The 23,482-nt window shown below is 37.3% G+C and overlaps 1 protein-coding gene across 1 annotated transcript in view; it reads left to right on the plus strand.

The window, feature by feature from the left end:
- RNF32 (ring finger protein 32) overlaps window positions 1-14,750 on the plus strand; it is a 54,304-nt gene extending 39,554 nt beyond the window's left edge. The window contains exons 7-8 of the mRNA XM_027840913.1: window positions 12,229-12,396; window positions 14,508-14,750. Of these exons, the coding sequence (XP_027696714.1) occupies window positions 12,229-12,396; window positions 14,508-14,750 (411 nt within the window). The remainder of the gene's footprint in view (window positions 1-12,228; window positions 12,397-14,507) is intronic.
- Window positions 14,751-23,482: the final 8,732 nt, after the last annotated feature.

Below are 23,482 nucleotides of genomic sequence, written 5' to 3' on the forward strand. Positions count from 1 at the left end.
GAAAGAAAGAAAGAAAGAAAGAAAGAAAGAAAGAAAGAAAGAAAGAAAGAAAGAAAGAAAGAAAGAAAGAAAGAAAGAAAGAAAGAGAAAGAAGGAAAAGAAAGTAAGCTAATAGGATGGAGGAAAATAAATAAACCTCTGTTTGCCTCAGTTTCCTCAACTGTAAAAATGGGATAATAATAGCACCTCCACCCCAATATTGTTGTGAGGTATTTGTAAAGTACTTTGGACGGTACCTGGCACATATTAGACACTATGTGAATGGTGATGATGATAATAATGATGATTATTTTACATTGTAGTTTTAAGTGTACCTCCCTCATCTCCTCAATTACATAGTTAACTCCTAAGGGGAAGAGACCCTATCTTCTCTGGATTCCCTACCCCACATTCCCATTCCTTAGCGCAGTGTCTTGCCTATAATAAGCCTTAGTAAATTTTTGTTGCATTAAATACAGAATGTCAGTTCCAGTTCAGAATTCAGTTGCTCATTTCATTTTAATGTATACATTTCAAAAAGGTTTTCTGAATTGAAAATTTGCACTAAATAAAAGCATAAAATTAGAGCATAAAGCACAGAGCACAGCCCCTGGGACTAAAACTAGGCTTGGTAGATAGGAAATTACTTTCCCAACGGCCCATTCATTTTTAAAACTAGGTTGATTAGGTAGTTACCAGCATTCCAAAATTTTTTTTTCCCTTATTGGACCCTTCCAATTCTGCTTTTTACAGCATGTATTCACCACAACCACTCCCCAACTTTTAAAACATGCCTAATACTTTACAGAGTTTTTAGAGATTTTCCATACTTGGCTTAACAGTTATCAAAGTAAAATAACATAACAGGAGTTTACATCAAATATGATCCCTCTGATAAGGAAGGATAAATGAGGTAGAATGTTATAGTGGAAAGAACATTGTAACTGGAGTCAGAGAATCTAGGTTCAGATCCTAACTTGACTATTTAATTACCATTGTGACCTTAGATGAGATACTTACCTCTGGGCTTCAGTGCACTGATGGGTAAATTGAGGCAGTTAGACTAAGTCAATTAACAAGCATTTATTAAGAGGCTGCTATTTGCCAGACACTATGCTAAGCACTAGGATACAGTTATTGTTGTTGTTTGTCCTTCATTCTCAGAAAGGACCATGACATTGAGAAGGTGATGTCATAACTTGCAAGTGAACTGAATTTAAGTGAGGCAGGGCTATGGAAAGTCATCAGCCTCACTCTCTCCGTCAGAGCCATCTGGACCCAGTGGCAAGATATAGATCATGATGACTGCATATGGTCAGATGGGATACAATGAAAGAGATCAAACAGTCCCTGCCCTCAAGGGGCTTATCAGACTCTAAGAACTGGAGCAGACCTTATGGGTTATCCAGTCTAATATAGGCCTACTGAAGAATCCCATCAGTCATATTCTCAACAAGCAAAATTCTCAAATTCTGTGATTCCAAGAGATAGGGAATGAATGATAGCTAGAGATTTAGTATTTTAAGCATATCAAATCATTTAGGGAATATTCCTTAACTATTTAAAGTTTCAAGATCTGACCAAAATGTTTGTGTGTGTCCTTTGGACTAGTTCAAAATGTAGAGTCCTTATAAATGAACTTAGCTTCCTGTAGGCTTAAGTTTTTATCCCTATTTGTACTTGAAGTTTTTCCTCACTTTTAGTTTTCATGATGTACCATATGTTCCCAAATAGAAATGTTCTGGACAGTGAGAGTTACTTTGTTTTTGTTTTTTTTCTTCTGTTTTACTGATGCATTTTGGCTTTTACAGCCACAGTAATTTCCTAATATATTCTTCCTCCATTATACCTTGCCTTATAACCTGGAAAAACAGTTAAAGAAACCTGTCAAAACTGTCATTTCTGGTAGAATAAACAATATTTTGCATCTGTAGTCCCCCACCTTCATATTAAGGGAAGAGATGTCTATTCTCTGGGACCAAGATTAGTCACTGCAATTAATCTGATTTCACTTGCATTTTATTGTTATTTTCATTTACTTTATTATAATCATTGTTTATTGTTCTCCTGGTTCTGTTTATTTCACTCTGCATCAGACCACTCAAGTGTTCTCAATGTTTCCATGAATTCCTTTAGCACAACAATATTCCATTCCATTAATAAACCACAGTTTTTCAGTCCTTCTCCAATTAATGGGCATCCACTTTGTTTCCAGTCTTCTGATACCACTAAAAGGACTACGAATATTTTGTTATATATGAGACATCCTTGTAGTATATGCACAATAGTGAGAAAGAATTGTTTTTTAATAACTAATGGTACAAAATTTGTTGTGCTTTCAAATGTCACTGCTATAGTCCTAACAAAACCGATTCAAAATACAATTCAAAGAAATAATGTTAAAAGTGTTGGTTCCTTCAGAATATATTGAAATCTTGTGGCAAGTTAACAATAATAATAAATTGTGGCAAATCAACAGAGGTCAAATGTTGAGTTTAATACACTTAAGTGTAACAGAATGAGAATTTCAGCCAGAAATATCCTTGCCAGAGTAGTAAGTTGTCGGATACAGTAGTCTCTCCTCCACTAATTCATTCAAGTTCTTACTAATTTAGATCAAAGCAGCTTGGAAAGGTCACTGAAACCATGTTATGCTAATATCTATCACCAGTGTGTACAGAAAGCCCCAAGTGTTGCCTAGAATGTGGTGCGTTTGGTCCTTGAATTTCTTTGATCCTTATCTAGAAACCTTGCTTGCATATGTCATTTGATGGAGGTATGGTCTTTTATTGCTGCAATTAAATCTTTTCAAACGCATTACATTATCTCCACCTTAGCTAAAAGTCTTGACCATTGTTTAAGAAGTTAGGTAAGTAATTTGTAAGATGATGTGGTTGACTTTAGGATCCCCATCTCTTCCCCACACCGCCTGCATGTGATTTCTTTGACAATTTTCATTTAAATCTCACCAAACAGAGTAATGGTCTTGAAGTTTGTTTAGTCCTTTGACTTCCTTTATCAGCCGGAGATGGCAAACATTCTGTTGCTAGCTTGAAGTGGCTCCAAGCAGCAAGACTTGGAGGATATTAAACCAGTAAAAGCTTATCAACTGATTCATTGATATGCTGTAAATTCCAGCCTTTTCATTTTGCTTTTGAGGGTTTCCATAAGTCAACACATTAGTAAGCAATTTGCTGACATTAAGATGGATCACTTTAAAAGGTCTCCTTGGTAGACAAAGTTCACCTGGGTGCTTTTGTTAGGATAATTTTTTTTAATGTGTATCTGCCATGTTACTTGTAAATGACTGATAATTGCTTCATATATTAATAGCCCTATGTCTTAGTGACTTAGCTAAATCATATATTTCAAATACATAGGATATTTTTATGTATGTGAAGAAAAGCACATGCTTAAAACAGGATTTCTCCTTTTTCAAACTTTTATTTCCCTTGATTGGGATGTTTCTGTTGAGTCCAATTATTTTAAGCATTACTCAGTAAAATCAATTAGAATTTTTTTTTACCAAATTCTGCTTCTTAAATTACCAGAGATAATCTAAATATAATATTTAGTGAAGTGATAGAATAAAGAAGGAAAAAATGAAACATCAGGATTTGACAGCTAACATACAACTGATTCCTCTTGGCACTGCTCCTTTCCTCACCACCACCCCCCCCACCATACCTAATAATGCCTAATATGGGGCACACAACCAACACGAAATAAATATATGCTGAGATACAGCTTGCAGGGTAAGGGGGTGGTAGGCAAAGACCCTGTACCAGATGACCTTAATTCAAATCCTTCCTCAGATAGTAACTCTGGGACCCTGAGTAAGTCATCTAGCCTCTGTTAGCCTTAGTTTCCTCAACTATAAAATGGGTATGATATTAGCACCTACCTCACAAGGTCCTTGTGAAGACCAATGAGATAACAAATGTGTAGTACTTTGTAAATATTAAAACACTATGTAAATGCTGGCTATTCTTATTATTTGATCCTTTAAAACTTTAAAATAACAGTCAAGTTAATTGGCTTTTCAATTGGAAACATCATTATACGCTTTAGATAATATGTGTGGTAAAAATTTGTAATAGAGGTAATATACCATAAAATGTTACTTAGCCACTTAATAGATTATGTTATCATTTAATCATAGTTCTGGAAGTGACCCTGAGAATCATGAAAATAAAGCTCTTTACCCTCTTGTTTAAATTCTTCAATGAATCTATGATATCATCCATGAGAATTATTTTCCTCAAATGGTGCAATTTACAATTTCACCCATGTCTTCTTATCCTATGTAATTATTATCCATTGTTACCCATAAGTTGTCCTTAGAAGATTTACTTAATATGATAGTCACATTTTTAAAATCAGTCCATTCACAATCAATAAGCATTTAAGCACCCACTATGTACCAGGTACTGTTCCAGGGATACAAAGAGAAAATCTCGGCTCTCAGGAAAGGCATTGTACAGGCCTTCCGCTGAAATCTTCTAATATTCCATTGACATCAGTGAAGTATTTCAGCTGCCCATTTATCATCTCTTATTTTCACTAAATGACTGACCCATATTTTTCCCTGATCAAATGTTTTTGATATTTTTATGCCATTTGTTACCTGCAAGTCATCATCAATAATACGCTATACATACTTAGACCCACCATTTGTCTTTTGCATTACCCTTTAGGTTACTTGAAATCTTGATTTTTTGGACTTTGTGGTATTCTATCCTATTCTTTAAAACCTTAAAAGAGAAAATTCAAGGAAACTCATCTTGATATCTTTCAAAATCTTACAACCTATATGGCCAAGAAGTCGTCTGCAATTTAAATCAGTTCCCTCTTCAAATCAAATCAATAACTATTGAGCATCTACTATGTGTGAAGCATAGTGCTAATTCTGAAGAGGATAGAGTGGAGCAGAAAAGTTGACTTTAGCCCTCTAGTTGCTAACTTACTGTCTGCCTGGGGAGAAGAGACAAAGATACAGGACGTAATAACAATGCCAAGCAAAAATGCCAGGTGAAAGTATAGTCACTACGATGAGAGTTCTGTGGCCTTTTCTCCATCCTCCTTCTCCTTGGTCTCTCTGTAGACTTTGACACTGTCAGTTACCTCCACTTCCTTCTGGAGACACCCTCTAGACACTGCTCCCTCTGATTCTTCTCCTACTTATCTGACTGCTCTGTCTCAGCTTCTTTGCTGGTTCCTCCTATGAGTCATGATCACTAACTGCAGATGTCCTCTGCAGTCCTGTACTGAGCCTTCTTCTTTACTCCCTCTACACTGTGTCATTTGAGTTCAATTACTATTCCTGTGCAGGTGACTACCAGATTTACATGTCCAGTCCCAGCCTCTCTCCCAAGCTAGTTGTGCATGCCTTTTAGAAGTCTTGTTCTGGATGTGCCATAAACATCTCAAACTCAACATATCCCAAACAGAACAGACTGTCTTTCTCCCCAGATTCTCTTGCTTTTTGAATTTCCCCATTACAGTTTAGGGTGCCACAATTCTCCCAGTCACTCAGACTCAAAACCTCAACATCATCCTTGATCTCTTATTTGTAATCACCCCACATAACCAATTAGTTGCCAAATCTTGTCATTTCTGCCATCATAACATCTCTTATATACATCCACTTCTCTCTATTCACACAGCCACAACCTTAATTCAGGCCTTCATCTCCTCTTGCCTGTTATATTGCAGTAGTCTTCTAACTGGGGTCTCTGCCTCAAGTCTCTCCCCACTTCAGTCTATCTTTCACTCAAATGCCAAGGTGACTTCTAAAGGATGTCTGACCATGTCATATTCTCCCTCCCATCCCCTTCCAAGTGAACTCCAGTAGCTCCTTCTTGATCCCCAAGATCAAATATAAAGTCCTCTAATATTTAAAGCTCCTCATAACCTGACCCCTTCCTAACTTTTCAGCCTTAAACTATATCCAGCAACACTGGCCTACTTGACTCAAATATGACATATCTCCTTTCTGTGTCTTTGCACTGGTTTCCCTCCACACCTGGAATACTCTGCTCCCTTACCTCTACTTCTTAGCTTCCCTAGATTCCTTAAAGACTCTGGTCAGAGCAGATCCTGCCTTCTGCAAGAGACCTTTCAAAAAAAAAAAAAAAACCCATCCCCACTGGTGCTTTCCCGTCACATTACCTTCCATGAACTCTGATAGATCTTATAATACATCTAGTTATTTGATATGTTACTTCTCCCATTAGCATGTCACTGCCTCAAGGGCAGGGATTATTTTTGCCTTTCTGTCTACCAGCACTTAGCACAGTACCTGGTGCATAGTAAACAATAAATGCTTGTGAATTCAGGGAGGGAGTACTTCCTGCCTTGGAAATCTTCATAAAAGAGGTGTCATCTGAGCTGGGCTCTGAAGGGTATATAAGGTACTTGACTGGCAGAAAGGAGAAATAAGGGCAGAGTCATGGAACTTAAGAGCTGGAAGGCATCTTAATGATCACGTAGTCCAGCTCATTTCAAAGAGCTGAAGTGGCTTGTCCAAAGTCATGCATAGAATTCAGGGCAAAATCAGCCTGGAGGAATAACTATAGCAAAGTGACCCAGCAATTCAGGTTTGGCCCTTTTCTGTTCAATATTTTATCAGTAACAGATGAAGGCATAGAGAGCATGCTTATCACATTTGCAGAGGACACAAAACTAAGAAAAGTATCCAGTACATTATGTGGCACAATTACAAACTAAAAGAACTTTCTAAGCTGGAACAATGGAATAAATTTAATGAGATGAAATTGAGTAGGGACAAATGTTCAGTTCTGGGTGCCATAGCTTTAGAAAGAGATTGATAAGATAGAGTGTACCCTAAGGAAGGCAGTCATAGTTCTAAGAGGTCTCAACACTATGCCACATGATCATCAGGTAGAGGAACTCAGAAAAGGAGGAGGGCGATTCAAGATGGGCCTCTTCCATCAAATCCATATTGATGTCTCCTTCCTTTAAATTTTTATAATACTTTGTGACAATACTGTCACTTTATAAGCCTAATTCTTAAAAATTAATTTCCTATATGGATATATTGACTCCTCTTAAAAATCTGTCCCTGCAATTTTAGCTATGTTGCCACCAAGTTGAGGTAGTGTGTTATGGCCATATATTCCAAAGAATAAATCTCAAGTAAGTGTTTAAGAAAAGAGATTAGCATGGTTTTCCGAATATTTTTGAATCAAAAATATCTCTTAAAACATACATGGGAAACATTCCGTTTTGGCACATTTAGCAGATCCCATTGCTAGGTATATACCCCAAGAAGTTAAGTGATAAAGAGAAAAATCCCCATATACACCAAAATATAGAAGCACTTATACACTTACAGTGTATACACTTATAATGTAATAGCAAAAATTGGAAAGCAGTGGATGCCCCTAGATTGGGGAATGGCTAACAAATTGTGGTACATGAATGTAATGGACTATTACCTCTTGGTAAGAAAGGATGAATACACAGAAACACATAAAGCCTTGGCAAAATGAAGTAAGAAGGACCAGAAAAACAATGTACACGATGACAACAACAATGTAAATGGAAAGAACAGTAACAAAATAACCAAAACTGAACGTTGTGAAATGATCATGATGAAGCTTGACCACAAAGAAGAGGGAAGAGACCGCACCCCTCTCCCTTCTTTGTAGAGTTGGGATGCTGTGGGGGACTGAACACAGTCTATAATGTCAGATTTGTAAGTTGGTTTTGCCAAACTGGCTTTTTTTCCCCCTTGATATAAAGGATGGATCTCTGGGACGTGTAAAATGAAGAGGTTAGGCTAGATGGCCTCTGAGATACCTTGAGTTCTAGCTTCTATGAGGAGAAGGGAAATATGAGTCATATAAAAATATAAACAAAACAATTTTAATATAGAAAAACATTAAACTAATAATTTCTGAGCAAATTTTAAAAAAAACAGCTCTCTGATGTCTTTTCTCATTTTCCTGTTATTTTCAATTTGCCTATGTCAACTTCTGAAACAGATAAAAATTCTAAATGACCCTCAGTCCTGGGCAATATTCTACTGCCAAAGCGCTGACACAGAGTGACCACCAAAGAGGCAACAGAGAATAGCTAAGAAGCACACAACTTTTACATTATCTGCAAACATTAACTGTGGATATTCCATCTGTCCAACAACCAGTTGACGTGCTATGAAACTGAACCACTTATCAATGTTGCCTATGAAATATTAAAACACCCAGAGGAAGGTCTTCAGCAAGTCGGGTGGATCCTCACTACAGGATGTTTGGACATAGAGAGGAATCATTCAGAATGAGAAGTTATGCATATGTACTGTGGAAGGAAGGAGTACTCAAACTGATGAGATCTTAGACTGAGTGAAGTGGCTGTCACTTTACATGTCCCTGTAGTGTTCCATTACACTGATATACCATAGTTTACTTAGTGATTCACCAATTAATGTTTAGGTGGTTTAACATTCTTTACAACTAAAAACTGCTAGATAGATCTTTAACTAGGTATCTGCTGAGAGGCAGTATGGAGTAGTAGATAGCATGGTGTGGGTTCAAATTCTACCTAGCTATGTGACTATGAGCAATTCACTTAAACTCTCTGAACCTCAGTTTCCTTATCTGTAAAACTGCCATCATCACTTAGCAAGCCCTCCTCTTTTGACACTTGTACCATCCACATATATCACCCAATCCAGATCCTGGTGGCAATTATCAACCAACTTCTAGAACATTCTTTCTTTCTTCTTCAGTGAGTCCAGGGACTTGTTCAAAGTCTCTCTCTCTCCTCTCCATCTTCTGCCCTTATAATAGGAGACTTCAACATATTTGATGATGTTCAATCAAATACTCTGACTTCTCAGTTCTTAGATCTTCAGTCTTCAATCACCCAAAAGGATTCCACCTCTATGATCAACAACTCCAAAATTCCTTTATCTGACCATAATCTTTTATTATTTCATCTTTCTTTTTGTCTTATTCCCCCCCTACACACATACACTCTTTTGCCCATACTGCAGTCTTTAATCCCTTCATCCCTCAGTTCTTTCCCAAGCCATCATGCATGCTCGGGCTACCTTCTCCTCCTCAGTCTTGGACTCTTGGTGCACCAATGCAATCTCTATTGTGTTCTGTTCTCATATCCCCTGCACACTTGCCATATTGTTGATCAAGACTTGCTAAACCCCAATCCTACATTACTCCCACCATCTCCTTCCTCCACTCCTATTCACATAAGGCTCAACAGATCTAGAAGAAGTCACATAACCATGCCAACTGATTCACTACAAATGTGTAATCTCAACTACGCCTTCTCTGAAGCAAGGCAGTCCTACTCCTTTATCGCTTTGCTATTCCATTCATCAAAATATGTGTTCCAAATCTTTTCTTCTTAGCAGATTCCCATGGCACCCTTTTCTCCTAATCGTCTCTCCTGAGGAACTGACCTCATACTTACTTGGAGGCTGGTGGTGGTACAATGGCCAGAGTGTGGGCCCTGGTGTCAGTAAGTGCTGAGTTCAAATCCAGCCTCAGACACTTACTGGCTGTATGACCCTGGGCAAGTCATCTAACATCCCTTTGCTTCAGTTTCTTCAAAATGGGGATAATAATAGCACCTACATCCCAGGGTTGTTGTAAGGATCAAATAAGATATATTTGTAAAAAAACACTTCACACCGTGCCTGGCACATAGTAGGTGCCATATAAATGCTGATTCTTTTCCCCTATTTCAGAGATTCAGAGAGAGAGAGAGAGGCAGAGACAGAGACAGAGAGGGAGAGAGAGACAGCAAGAGAGAGAGAGAGAGAGCATTCACTCTGAGCTCCTTCTTCAGTTTTTCTCATCTCATATCCATGACATCATCTCCACTATCTCCTCTTTCATTCAGATCTCTGATTAAGAAGTGGCCCTTCTTTTTGGCAAGACCATCCTCTTTGTATGTCCCTTCATCTCTTCTCCTCTTCTTTTTATTCATGTAACAAGTATTTATTCCATTCACCTGTCCTTCCCACTGCACTTCCCCCCACTGAGCAAATAAAAAACAAATCCCTCAACACATAATTGCATAGTCTTGCAAAATAAATTCCCACATTAGCCATGTCTGAAAATGTATGTCCCTTTCTGCATTTTAAGTTCTTTACCTCTATGGCAAGAAGTGAGTGGAGTATTTCATCTTCATTCTTTTGAACACATAATTTATCATTGTATTGATCACAATTCTAAAGTTTCTCAAAACTATAATATTATTGAATTGTTCTGGTTTTAACTTCACACTGCATCAGTTCATAGAAGTTTTCTGTTTCCTTGCATATTTTCTATTTCATCATTTCTTATGGCACAATAATATTCCATTACATTCATATACTACAATTGTTTAGGCATTTCCAAGAGGAAGATACTCCCTTAGTTTCCAAATTTGTGCCATGAAAAGAGCTGCTTTAAATATCTTTGTGCATATAGATTCTCTTCCTCTTTCTTTGATTTTTTTGGGGGTATAGGTCCAGAAATAATATATAGGTAGGTCTCAATTAGGGCCCATAATTAATTCCACAGTGTTTGCATTGTTCAAATTTTCTCTGAATATTAGCATTGGGCTAGAATCAATTACTATATTTTACCTAATTTTAACTTCATAATGCCAATTCAAATACAACCACTTCACGGCATTCATTATGTGCACTAATGAATGCACTATTTTTAATTAATTTTAATTGATTTTCTGTGGTTGTTTAAGCACACCATGATATCATCTGCAAAATCAATAATTTTGTTTCCTCTTTGCCTGTGCCTATCCTTTTGATTTCTTTCTTTTCTTTTTGCTATCACTGGTATTTCTAGTACTATGTTAAATAGTAGTGAAGATAATAGGCATCCTTGCTTTACCCCTGATCTTACTGGAAAGGCCTCTAACTTTCCTCCATTACATCTCTTGGATTTCAATAAAATACTATGTACTATACTAAAGAAAGGTCCATTTATTCCTATGATTTCTAGAGTTTTTAAATAGAAATGAGTATTGGATTTTGCCAAAAGTATTTTCAGCATCTATTATCATCATAGTAGTTTTATTATTTATATTAACATGACTTATTATATTATTAGTCTTCTTTATTTTGAACCAACCCTGAAATCTTGGTATAAACCCAAGCTGGTTAAAGTGAAGGATCTTTTTAATACGTTGCTATAACCTAGCTGCTAATATTTTATTTAAAATTTTTGTATCAATGTTCCTTAGAGATCTGTTATATCCTTTCTCTGCTTTCTCTCCCTAGTTTATGTATCAAAACCGTATTTGTTTCATAACAAGAGAATTAATGGGTCCCTTCTCTTATTAGGGTAAACAGTTTACTGCCATTGGAATTAGTTGTTCTTCAAATGTTTAATATATTTCACTGTGAATCCATCTGGTCCTGGAGTTTTTTTTCTTTTGGAATTCACTCATGGCTTGTTCCTTTTCTTTTTTTGATATTGGATTCTTTAAATAGTGTATTTTTTTCCTTTCCTAATCTGAGAATTTCATATTTTTATCTATTCATCTGTTTCCTCCAAGTTTAGTTTTGTTAATATGCAAATGAACAAGATAATTTTTAATAATTTCCTTTATTTCCCCTTCAATTGTTATAAGTTTTCCTTTTTTCATTTTTATATGAACAATTTGGTTTCCCTCTCTCATTTTCCAATCAGGTTTTCTAACTCTATTTTATTAGTTTCCTCCTCAAAAAAACAACAACAACAACAACAACTAGCTCTTAGGTTTATTGATCAATTCAATGGCCTTTTTTTGCTTTTAATTTTATTACACTCTTCTTTGACTTTCAGAATTTCAACTTTATTTTCTAGTTGGGGATTTTTTTTATTTCTTTAAGTTTTTTTTTTAATTGCAGAACAAATTCATTAATTTATTTTCCTCTTTTGTTGATGAAAGCATTCAGAGATATAAATTTCCCTCTCAGAACTGCTTTTGCTGCATCCCATAAATTTGGGCAGATTGCCCTATAATTGTCATTTTCTTTGTTGAAATTTTTATTGTTTCTATTGTATTTGTATCCCCAATGCTTATTAGCCCAATGCCTGGGCACAGAGTAAACACTTAATAAATGACTTACCTATCTAAAATGCCCCGCAGCCATTAGGACAGCTGAGCTCACAGAATTATTTGATTTCTTACCTAAACCAAATTCAACATTTTATTTGCTTTAAACTAATCAGAAATTTCAAAATTAATAAATAAGTTTTCCTCCTTTCTTAGTTCACAGAAATCAGCAACCGGATCTTGTCTTCATATGATACAAACATAGAACAACTCTTTTCAGAAATTGATTACTGTATAGCTGCAAATAGAAGCATTCTTCAACAGTTTGAAAAAAGGCGTGATCAGGATATTACAGAAGATGACTGGGAGAAAATACAAATGCAGGTCAGTTTAGAGTTACTGGTTTTTTGTTTGTTTTGTTTTATTTTATTTTAAACCCTAACTGTACTAACTGCTGGTAAGAAAGCAACACATTTTTGCAAGGGAGAAGAGGTTATGTTTTCTCCAACACTGGTGGAAAGCCATTCGTATTTGCTCTCCTCACCCTTCTACTAATTCATTTCCTAAATGGGCTTCCTGTGATAAAAACTCCAGGAAATTGCAGGGTAGATAGGTGGTTCAGTGGATAGAGTGCAGGGCCTGGAGTCAGGAAAGTTTATCTCCTTGAGTTCAAATCTGACCTCAGATTAAGTGTGTTACCCTGGGCAAGTCACTTACCCCTGTTTGCCTCAGTTACCTTCTCTGTAAAACGAGCTGGAGAAGGAAATAACAAACCACTCCAATATCTCTGCCAAGAAAACCCCAAATGGGGTCACAAAGAGTCAGACAGGACTAAACAACAGGAGTTATAACAAAAAGGATCTATAATTCTCTCTGCCTCTCCCTCTCCTCAGGTCCCTAGCCAAAGATAGTGTTCTAACAAAACACTTTAGTATAAAATCTCTTTTTTCTTCTTTCCCCTCAGTTACCTCTTCCCAAATGCATTTCTCACCTAAACTAGCAAGTGCCTGTGGACAACTTTATAAAGATAATATAAACTTGAAAACAAAGAAATGCAAACAAACTTTTCCCAGGCTTAAAGGATGTAGTTTCAAGCTCCCATTAGAAAGTCCAAAGAGAACATGGAGCTATCATATTACAGTCTTGAGGATGTCCAGGCCAGCCCTGCCCCTTCAGGCTGCTTTCTCTATCTGAACTTCCACTCTCCAGGCTCCGTCCATCTTCTTGATCCCTCACCTTCACTCCCTATAGAATCACCTTCAATTCTCAGCTGAGATACTGTGGTGCTCATTCAGAAAGATCACCTTAGTCCTAAGGGACTACCAGAAATCTTCCTTGTTCTGCTCCCTTCGGACCTCATGCCTTTTTGGCTTAGATTTTTTTCTTCAACAATTCTTCCTGGTGAGAGACTCTTATGTTCACTTATGGTGATTATCTAGTACATTTTCCAAATCTCCATCTCTGTAGGCTATGCTACCACCAGGCAAGAGCCATTTACCAAATATCCAAACAACTCTGGGATTCTGGAAGACCACATTTGTTTGGTTATTTGGTTTTTGTTTCTTTAAAACTGTTTCTCCCGTCGGTCCTTGCGTATTAGCAGACAGAGAAAAGGTAAAGAAACAATCTCTGCTCTGAAGACAAGTCCTCAGCAGCCCTGGGAGATGGATATTATTATTATCCCCATCTTACAAATGAGGAAACTGAGGCAAACAGCAGTTAAATGACTTGCCCAAGATCTACAGCTAAGTGTTTGTGTCAGGAGTTGCTCTCCAGCCTTTGTGACTCCACTCCCAACGTTCTATCCACTGCACCACCTAGCAAAAGAATATATTGGAAATAACAACAAGCTTGGAATCACCTTGACTTGAGCATTCTGAACCTCAGTTTCCTCATCTATAAAATGGGGAGGAGTTAGGCTAGATGGTCTCTGAGATCTCTTCCAACTCTAGATCTATGAGTTTATAAGCTTTTACACCAGTAAAACCACAGGGTTTGACCGTTAATCATACCTACACACCCAAAATTATGTACATCATTTTGAGAAAAGTTTATCTAGATTTTTTAAAAATGGCCAGATAATTTGCTTAATTTGATAATTTGTGTGTAGTGTACCCTCTGCTCATCACCAGTGAAATACTAGGCAGTGTTTTGTTTTTTTTTTTTAGAAATTCAAGCCATATTTCAAAAATGATGGGATCTGCCAGCAGATTTTAGTCTCAGTCCTCTTAAAAGTTGTGTTCCATTTTAAGACTGGGTAACTTAATACAGAAATAGACAATGGAAGTTTCCAGTCAGTAAATTTCTAACCTGACTAAACATTAACCTCACAGGTTTGTTGTAAGGAAAGCATTTTATAAACTGTTAAGTGTATAATATTATGCAGTGAAGAATGCCTTATGGATCTTACCAGGTAGGCTATTTCTCGATGTATCTGACTACTGTTTAAATCTTTGCTCAAGTAACAGTCCTTTAAAAATTTTCTTGTTTTGCAGGCGTTTCATCAAGAGATATTTGACTGTTCCATTTGCCTTACACCCCTGTCTTTGAGCAATCATCCTAAGTCTACACCCTCAGAAAAAACGGATAATCAGCATTCCCGGAAGATTGTTCTCTTGTCTTGTTCACACACGTTTCATCACACTTGTCTTCTGGCTTTGGAGGATTTTTCCTTGGGAGAAATATATACTTGTCCACTATGCCGCTCCTATTATCAAAAGAGAATTCTTGAATGTTAAATTTACATTAAATTTATGGTTCTGCTCAAGAAAAATTACATAACTTTAAGAAAAGTTTGTCTTAATTTTAAAAGAATGGCCAGAGATTTTGCTTAAGACTGTACTGTACACAGTGTTCATCACCAGTAAAATACAAAGCAGCATTCATTTTTTTAGAAATTCAAACCATATTTCAAAAATGATAGGATCTGCCAGCAAATTTTAGTCTCAGTTTTCTTAAAAGTTATGTTCAAATTTAAGAATGGGTCACTTAATACAGAAAAAGGAGCAGTTAGACAATGGAAATTTCAAGACATTAAATTGTCAGCATCCTACCAGAAATTAAGATTTCAGATAGCTGTTACGGGGCAGCTAGATAGCACAGTGGAGAGCACACCAGGCCTAGAGTCAAGAAAACCTGAGATCAAATCCTACTTCAGACACTTACTTGCTGTGTGACCCTGGGCAAGTCATTTACCCTGTTTCCCTTAGTTTCCTCATCTGTAAAATGAGCTGGGGAAGAAAATGGCAAATCGATCCAGTATCTTTGCCAAGAAAACTCCAGATGGGGTCATGAAGAGTAGGATATGACTGAAACGACTGAACAACAATTAAACAACAAACTAACTCCTTCCCTACATGGTTCTGATTGGCTCTAAAGAAAGAAGTAGGGGGGGGCGGCTGGGTGGCGCAGTGGATAGAGCACCAGCTCTGAAGTCAGGAGCACCTGAGTTCAAATCCGGCCTCGGACCACACACTTGACACTAGCTGTGTGACCCTGGGCAAGTCACTTAACCCCAATTGCAGAAAGAAAGAAAGAAAGAAAGAAGGAAAGAAGGAAAGAAGGAAAGCAGGAAAGCAGGAAAGCAAGAAAGAAGGCAAGAAGTCAAGAAAAGAAAGAAGTAGGGAAAAGAAAATAGGTTTTGAACCAAATCAGGCTCCCACAGGATGTTTTGCTCTTTCGCGGGACAAAACCAATGGTGGACCTGGGAATGAGCACCATGTCCCAGGACCCCAGAATCCTAGGGATCCTAAGTGTATTTAAGGTAATCAGGGAAGCTGGGTAGGTCCTTGTGACAACCTAGAAAGGAGAATGGCAAGGCTCTGACACTTGTTTGATTGTGGCAACACACACACTCCAACCTGAGGAGGGAGGGTTTTTTAATCCCCCTCCCAAACATTCCTCTGGGTCAAGGAGAATTCAGTAAAGAAGACAACGGCAAGTGGAAGCCAAGGACATTTCTGTGGCAACTCCTGAATTCAGGTGATGATCTGCATCAGGACAATAACTATGAGGGGCCATTACCCTTGGTAACTCCAGTGTACATTTGTAGGAACATGGCCTCTAGGCCAGGGCCCCCACCAAACCCTGCAGAGAGCCCCTCAGAATGAAGCAGGAGAGAAACAACAAAAGACACAGTCTTAGTGACATGCTGAGCAGCGGATGATGTCGGGATACCACCTCTACTTCCACAAATTTGGTTGCTGTTATCATTTACATGGTAAGAAATTCACGTTTTCAAAAATATACCTATATCATCATTATTATTATTATAAGTTCCTAAATTTTCTTTTTTAGTTATTTTTTGTTGTTGATGTTCAGTTGTTTCTGACCCCATTTGGGGTTTTCTTGACAAAGATACTGGAATGGTTTGCCATTTCCTTCTTCAGCTCATTTTACAGAGGAGGAAACTGAGGCAAACAGGGGTAAGTGACTTGCCCAGGATGACACAGCTAGGAAGTGTCTGAGGCCAGATTTTAATGTAGGTCTTCCTGCCTCCAGGCCTTGAATTCTATTCACTACACCACCTAGCTTCCCCCTTTATTAGACACCTGTGTCTTCTTTAAAAACAAAACTTATACATACAGTTATCCCTTCCACATTGCGGGGATTAAGGGCATGGCACCCTCACAATCTGGAAAATCTGTGTAAAATTTTTGGCCCTCTCTTCATACCAAATAAGAAGTCTGATATTAAAAGATAAAATTAAAAGATAAAATATGTTGATATAACACAATTTAGGAAATGTTTTTTACTTGACAGTGTATTTCTAACAAAAAGATACTTTTAAAATGGAAACTCCTGTGCTTGTCATAATTTATACAAGGAAGCATCGTTGCTGTTGTTATTATATTAAGGGATGAAAATATTTTGCAGACATAACTTTTGAAGGATACAAGTTTATTTTTCATTAGTTTAGATATACAGGGTTTTTTACCTAGGACAGTAATGTTCCTTCTTTTATTTAAAAGATTAAAATTGAAGATAAAAGATACCTGATTATTAAAAGATATTATTAAAAGATTAAATGATAAAATATTATTAAAAGATGAAACATGTTGATATAACACAATACTATGCATATATTTTATGCATTTCTGAGTTTCTAAACTTTTTCTGTGTCATCTGCTAGCCTTCACATGTCATCTGCAGCTTCTGCAAAACTCTCAAAAAATTTCTACTTAATTTCTCATGCCAACCTGTGATATATCAAAACCGCAATGGGGAAAGTTATAATGTGGCAGGGATAACTATATAACATGTCCATGCATATTTCACTTGTTTTAGGAAGGAACATTACTGTCCTAGGTAAAAAACCTTGTATATCTAAACTAATGAAAAATAAACTTGTATCCTTCAAAAGTTATGTCTGCAAAATATTTTCATCCCTTAATATAATAACAACAGCAACGATGCTTCCTTGTATAAATTATGACAAGCACAGGAGTTTCCATTTTAAAAGTATCTTTTTGTTAGAAATACACTGTCAAGTAAAAAACATTTCCTAAGAAACTAAACCTTTGGTATATGAAGATCTGCTACCTTATTCAAAATTTTAATCTTAGAATAATTTTAGCTATCCAAAAGTGGAATGGGCAACATTGAAGTCAATGCTTCCTCACTGGAGCTGTCTGAGGAAAGGCTGGTCACTTGTTGGAGATTTTGTAGAGGGTACTATTATTCTTATCCAATTAATCTAATCCAATAAAACAAGCATTTATTAAGCATCTGTGCAAGGCACCATGCTAGTTGCTAGGGATACCAAAATAGAAGTGGTCCCTGCCCTCAATGAGCTTATATTCTACATTAGGTCATTTAAGGAAGGAGAAAACGCAAAGGAAATAGGGGAATAGAAAGTGTGGCCCATGAACTAGGCCATATTTGAAGTTAGAGATTCTGTGAGGAAGAGGGAAGGAAAAACTATTGCAGGAACTTAGGACAAAGAAGCAGGAACTGATAAGCTTGGGGAAAAGGCCAGTTTGCCTGAAACAGAAGTATGTTAAGGAGAGTGGTATGAAATAAGTCTGGAAAAGTAGGCTGAAGGCAGACCATGAGTTTTAAATGTCAAGCTGATTTTGTATTTTATCCTAGAGACACTATGGCATCACTGAACTTCTGAAACAGGGAAGTGAAACAATTATTTGTGCTTTAGGAAGACTATTTTGGCAGACATGTAACTGAAAACTAGGAATCTTTTGCAATACTCTTGGTGATAGATGAAGAGGGCCAGATTTAGGATGGGGGCCACGTGAGTGGGGGGCGATGAATATGAGCTATGTTATAGTGGTAGAATTGATACGCACTGGCAACTGATTAGATAGTGGGGTTTGAGAGGAAACAGTTGAAGATGACTTTAAGGTTACAAACCTGGGTGATTGGCAAAAGGGTAGTGTCCTCAACAGAAATAGGAAAGTTTGGAGGAGGAACCAGTTGGGAGAGAGGAGGGTAGTTCAGGAATAGGGGGCAGTACATAATAAGATCAGTTTTGTACAAGTTGAGTTTGGGATGCCTATGGAGCAATCCAGTTAGAGATATATCACCAATTAACTGCCTGCTGAATTTAGGGCTTAACATATAGATTTGGGAGTCCTTTGCACAGAGATGATAATGGAATCAATGGGTATAGATGAGATTACCCAGAAAGGGGGAAAGAGGAGCTAACACAGAGATTCAGGGACTCAGAGACAGACTCTCCTCTTCCCTCCCAGCTCTGGCTCAGTAGAGAAAAAAAAAATCACCATTATTCTAGGTGGGGCCAAGGTAACTGCTTTCAATAAAGGTATGATAATCTACTCTTCCATGACTAATAAACTCTACTCTTCCTCCTCCTCTCTGAATCCCTGTGAGAACCAGTTAAACCAATTCAGGTTGGATGATGCTTAGACTTCATAACCTAGGTATTACATCAATGTCAGTTCTTATTCATGGTAGGTTAGTAGCTTTCTAGAAGTTAAGGTTAAAAAAAAAACAACAAAAGTGGGGTTTTGATTGATTATAATAGTAACATTACTAATTCCTCTCCCAACTGATTCAATCAGCTTGCATTAATAGAATTATTTTGGGTTGCCAGTAAAATTATAGGGTACTGACCTTTGTTGGAAGAGGGCACTTCCTATGGAGCTAGGCAAATGCATTAGCCCCTTTCTGAGATGGCATAGTTGAGTTCTGATTGGTCTCTGGTGACTGAAGCTGCCTCAAGATTGGCACCAGTTAAGGGAAATTGACTCTTGTTTCTCCCTCAGACTTCTAGGCTAGGGTATGGCAAGGTCGGGGGAAAGGATTTCTCTCCCTTCACATGCAGCAATGGTAATTTAGGGCAAGATGTGGCAGTGGAAGACAGCGTGCTTATCTAGGCAGACAGAAATTCCTAGGCTTTTTGCCTTTTCTTACGCACAGTTCAGTTAACTAGTGATCCTGAGAAATAGATTTTTACATCCTTGGGAGTTGCCGCATGAGAAATCCCTGAATTCAAGATTCCCAAGTTTCAGAGTTGAGTTCTGTTAGTCCAGAGGGAGATTTTCTAACTACCTGCTCTTTGGAGAAGAGGTACACCAATGAAAAGAACCTGTAGCTAAACATCCAAAGCTATTCCAAGGTGGAGCAGGAGATCTGGACTTTGCCAACCCTCTATAATAAAGCATTGATCAGTTAGTTAAGGCTTGCCTATTCTGCAGGCCCATAAAGGGTCTTTACCTTCTGGAGGGAATATAATTACTCTAATGGGCTATTTAAATCTTGTGATTCCTGTGTTTTGCTCAGGCATACCTAATGATGTTATATTATGCAGTTTCTGCATTGGAGGGAATAAGCTGTTTTATGATGGATCCCCATTTTGTACATTGTACTTCTGTGGGAAAGATGCTATTACTCTCATTTGGAGAGGCCATATATAGGCTTTGTTTTCAGAGACCAACCTGGAGTTTTACACTGGAGTAAGGGCAGCGGCAGAAAAAGGAACTTGACCTTTTGATTCACTAAGAACGCTGGGAAGGGAGGGAAGAGACCCTGAGCCATGGTTAACAGAATCTAGTGTCCAGAAAAAAAATTCACCTTTGTTCCTTTGTATTTTGTATTGGTTAGGTCATATTTAGAACAGGATGTTCGAGTTTCAAGATCAAAGATAATCTGGAGCAAAGGAAAAACAACTAGGTTAATAAGAAGACCTTTAAATCATGTCTTATTAAATAAACTAAGAATATATATTATATAGGTTGACAGCTTGGAAAAAAAACCTTGCTAGGATCAGAACCTTCAAATGTTTAAAGGGTTATTATGTTAAGGATGAACTAAACATATTCTATGTAGCTCCAAAGGGCCAACGGGTGGAAATAGATTTTGACAACATAAAGAACTTTCTAATAGAGCTAGCTGCTAAAAAGTTGAAGGAAGCAGTGTGGTGATGCATCCCAGTAGTCCCTGCTGCTGGGGAGGCAAAGGCTATAAACTGCTTGAACTCAGGAGTTCTGAGGTGTAATAGGGCTAATGCCAATCAGGTATCTTCATAAAGTCTGACACCAATATGGTGAGACCCTGGGAGAGAGGGAAGCCACCAGCCTGCCTTTGGAAGGGCTAACCAGCCCAGGCTGGAAACAGAGCAGGTCAAAGCTTCTGTGCCAATCAATAATGGGATCACCCATGAGTAACTACAATACTTCCAGGCTGGGTGAGATAAGTCACAAAATAGACAGGGCATGGGGGGGGGGGGGGGGGAGAGAGAGAGAGAGAGAGAGAGAGAGAGAGAGAGAGGGAGAGACAGAGAGAGAGAGAAGAGAACAAATGAATAAATAGATGAAGTTATGGTCAGTGGAAAGGCTTAAGCAAAGGCCGATGTAACCAAATATTTATCAAGAATATTGAATATTCCTGCATTAATAAGGTTGAACTAGGTCTCTAAAATCTCTTCTAGTTTTGAGATTCCTTTTTTATGATAGCTAAATGTTTTCAAATAACATGCTTTTTAAAAAGTCAAATCTCAATTTGTTTTTAGGACATAAGCCTAACATGCTTTTTGCAAGGAAATACATTCCTGAAAATCAGGGCATAAATTTTCTTAATGATTTAAAAAGGTAGAAAGTCTTTCAGAAATATGGGGCCATTCAAATAAAGGAAGGATTAATCAGTCTAGGGAACTCCCTTTTGGGGATTCCCTCCCATCACTGTAAAGCATAATCTATTTCTGCCTTAACATATAAGTCCTAGGGAGTTTCCTGATACCTGCAGAGATCAAGTGACTTGACCAGGGTCATATAGTTATCAAGTTTCAAGAGGCAAGATTTGAACTCAGGGCTTTATGACTTGCAGCCCAATACTCCATCTAAAGTAACACATGCTACCTATCTCTTTTCATGAACATATCTAAAGGAAATATTTTAAATAAATATTAATATATTTATTAGTGCTCTAATATTTAACTGTTTTAGTTAGATGGTGGGATTAAAAAAACATTTTGGTGGTCTTTGTATTTTCTGGTTCACTTTTCCAGGTAAAAAGCATTTTTTCACCCTCGAGAGAAATACCAAAAAAAAAAATCCACAGACTCTTACTTAATGTGGGCAGTCCCCACTGTCTACTACAGTATATTTCCAGAAATATCTTCAAAAATAGAACCAAGAAAAATGAGTATTTTACCCAATGTACTATATAGACTGTGATTACCCTCTTTTGCCACCAGAGGGAACACCTACATACAGCAAAAAGATGCTGACCAAACTAGAGGATGGAAACTTGTATGGGGTCATCATATGGCAATTTGTAAACCAGTAGCTAAAAATAACTTAGCAAAATAAGAAGCTTACAAATATGGAAAAGATACTTTTTTAGATGAATCATCAAAAAATCAAGAGAGCAAATTCTTGTACTACAAATAATTGTTTGGTGGGTGTCCCCCCCATTATTAATATTAGGTATTATATTTATTGAGGAGTGGCAGTAGATAATAGTAATCATAATTGTTATAAAGACCTTAAAGCTTACAAAGTGTTTTTGGCCCCCCAAAAAAACCCAGAAATAATACCTGAGATATGTAGCATAAGTATTTTTTTAAAATTATCCCCATTTTGCAGATGAAAATGAAGACCCAAAGGGAAAATTGACTTGCCCACAGTCACACAACTAGTAAATGGGAGAGCTGCAACTTGAACCCAGGTTTTCTTACTAACAAGCATCAGTCTTCTTTGCCTTGACTCATAATTTAGAACAAAGGTATCTTTGGTATTTGAACCATTCCCCATTTTTTACCTTCCTTTTCCCTTTTGGAAATCTTTCCACTGAGCTTCTGGTGTTCTTCAGTTGCTCAGACTTCCCCAATTTAAGCAAAATCATCAAAGTTTATCCTCTGAGGAATTCTTCAGACCTTTCTCCTCCACTCGCTCAAGTAAAATTTTTCTGATTCTAGATCTAAGACCTTTAGTTGTTCTTTGCTAGTGCTAATCCCATATACTAATTTGCACCTAAGTATTAATCATTAACATTGGCTTAATGTCTTACCTCTATATTGAACATTTGCACTTAATCTTAATTAAAAGGAGTTAATAACTAGAGATTTCTAACCCTACCCCACCCCTGAAGGGCCAGTGGTGGGTGTAAGGAGGAATATTTTCCCTACATTCATCAAATACATGGGTGAAATACACAAACACATGGGTGGTTGCACCTATAAAGGAACTGCATAATTAGATGTAATTTAACTACTCTTGTGGATAAAAAGTATTTGTTTCTTTGAATGACATTTTTATTTCAATGTGTACTTAAAACAGCACACATATTTGTAGAAATGTATAAATGATGATTAACCTTTTTTTTGTCTATATGGTGCAGTTTTTATTTTGATGCCTCATCATGGAGCCAAGATGAACCATGGGCACTGAAGATTATAACAAAACAAGTTCGAGAAGGTACGACCAAGCTAAAAAAGCTGAGAGACTGAATGAGTGTTTGCCAGCCAAAGATAGCCTAACAAGTTTGAGTAGACTTCTTACCAATTGGTTATGCAAATCAAAGACCACTGATAGGTGGTTACAAAGCGACAAAGGAATATGTGGGGGTGGTTAGGTGGTATGCACATCAGAGAAATGATAGATCCTTGAAATATGATACCACATAATGCAGACCTTTTAAAACCTAAATTGATTTTTTTAACCTAAAATTGATTCTTTTGGCTTCTTCTACAGTCATGTTATTTATTATTGTGGTTCAGTTGTGTCCCACTCTCCATGACTCTTTTTTGGTTTTCTTGGCAAAAATACTGGAGTGGTTTGCCACTTCCTTCTCCAACTTATTTTACAGATGAGGAAACTGAGGTAAACATGGTTAAGTGACTTGCCCAGGGTCACATATCTAGTGAGTATCTGAGGCCAGATTTCAACACAGGAAGATGAGTTTTCTTGATTCCAGGCCTAGCACTCTGTGCATTGCACCCAGCTGCCCTTCCTATGCCTTATTTTCTAAATTTATTGTCATCATTATGACATCC

Source organism: Vombatus ursinus, unplaced genomic scaffold (assembly GCF_900497805.2).
Source record: "Vombatus ursinus unplaced genomic scaffold, bare-nosed wombat genome assembly UNPS02014852.1, whole genome shotgun sequence".
NCBI classification, from domain to species: domain Eukaryota; kingdom Metazoa; phylum Chordata; class Mammalia; order Diprotodontia; family Vombatidae; genus Vombatus; species Vombatus ursinus.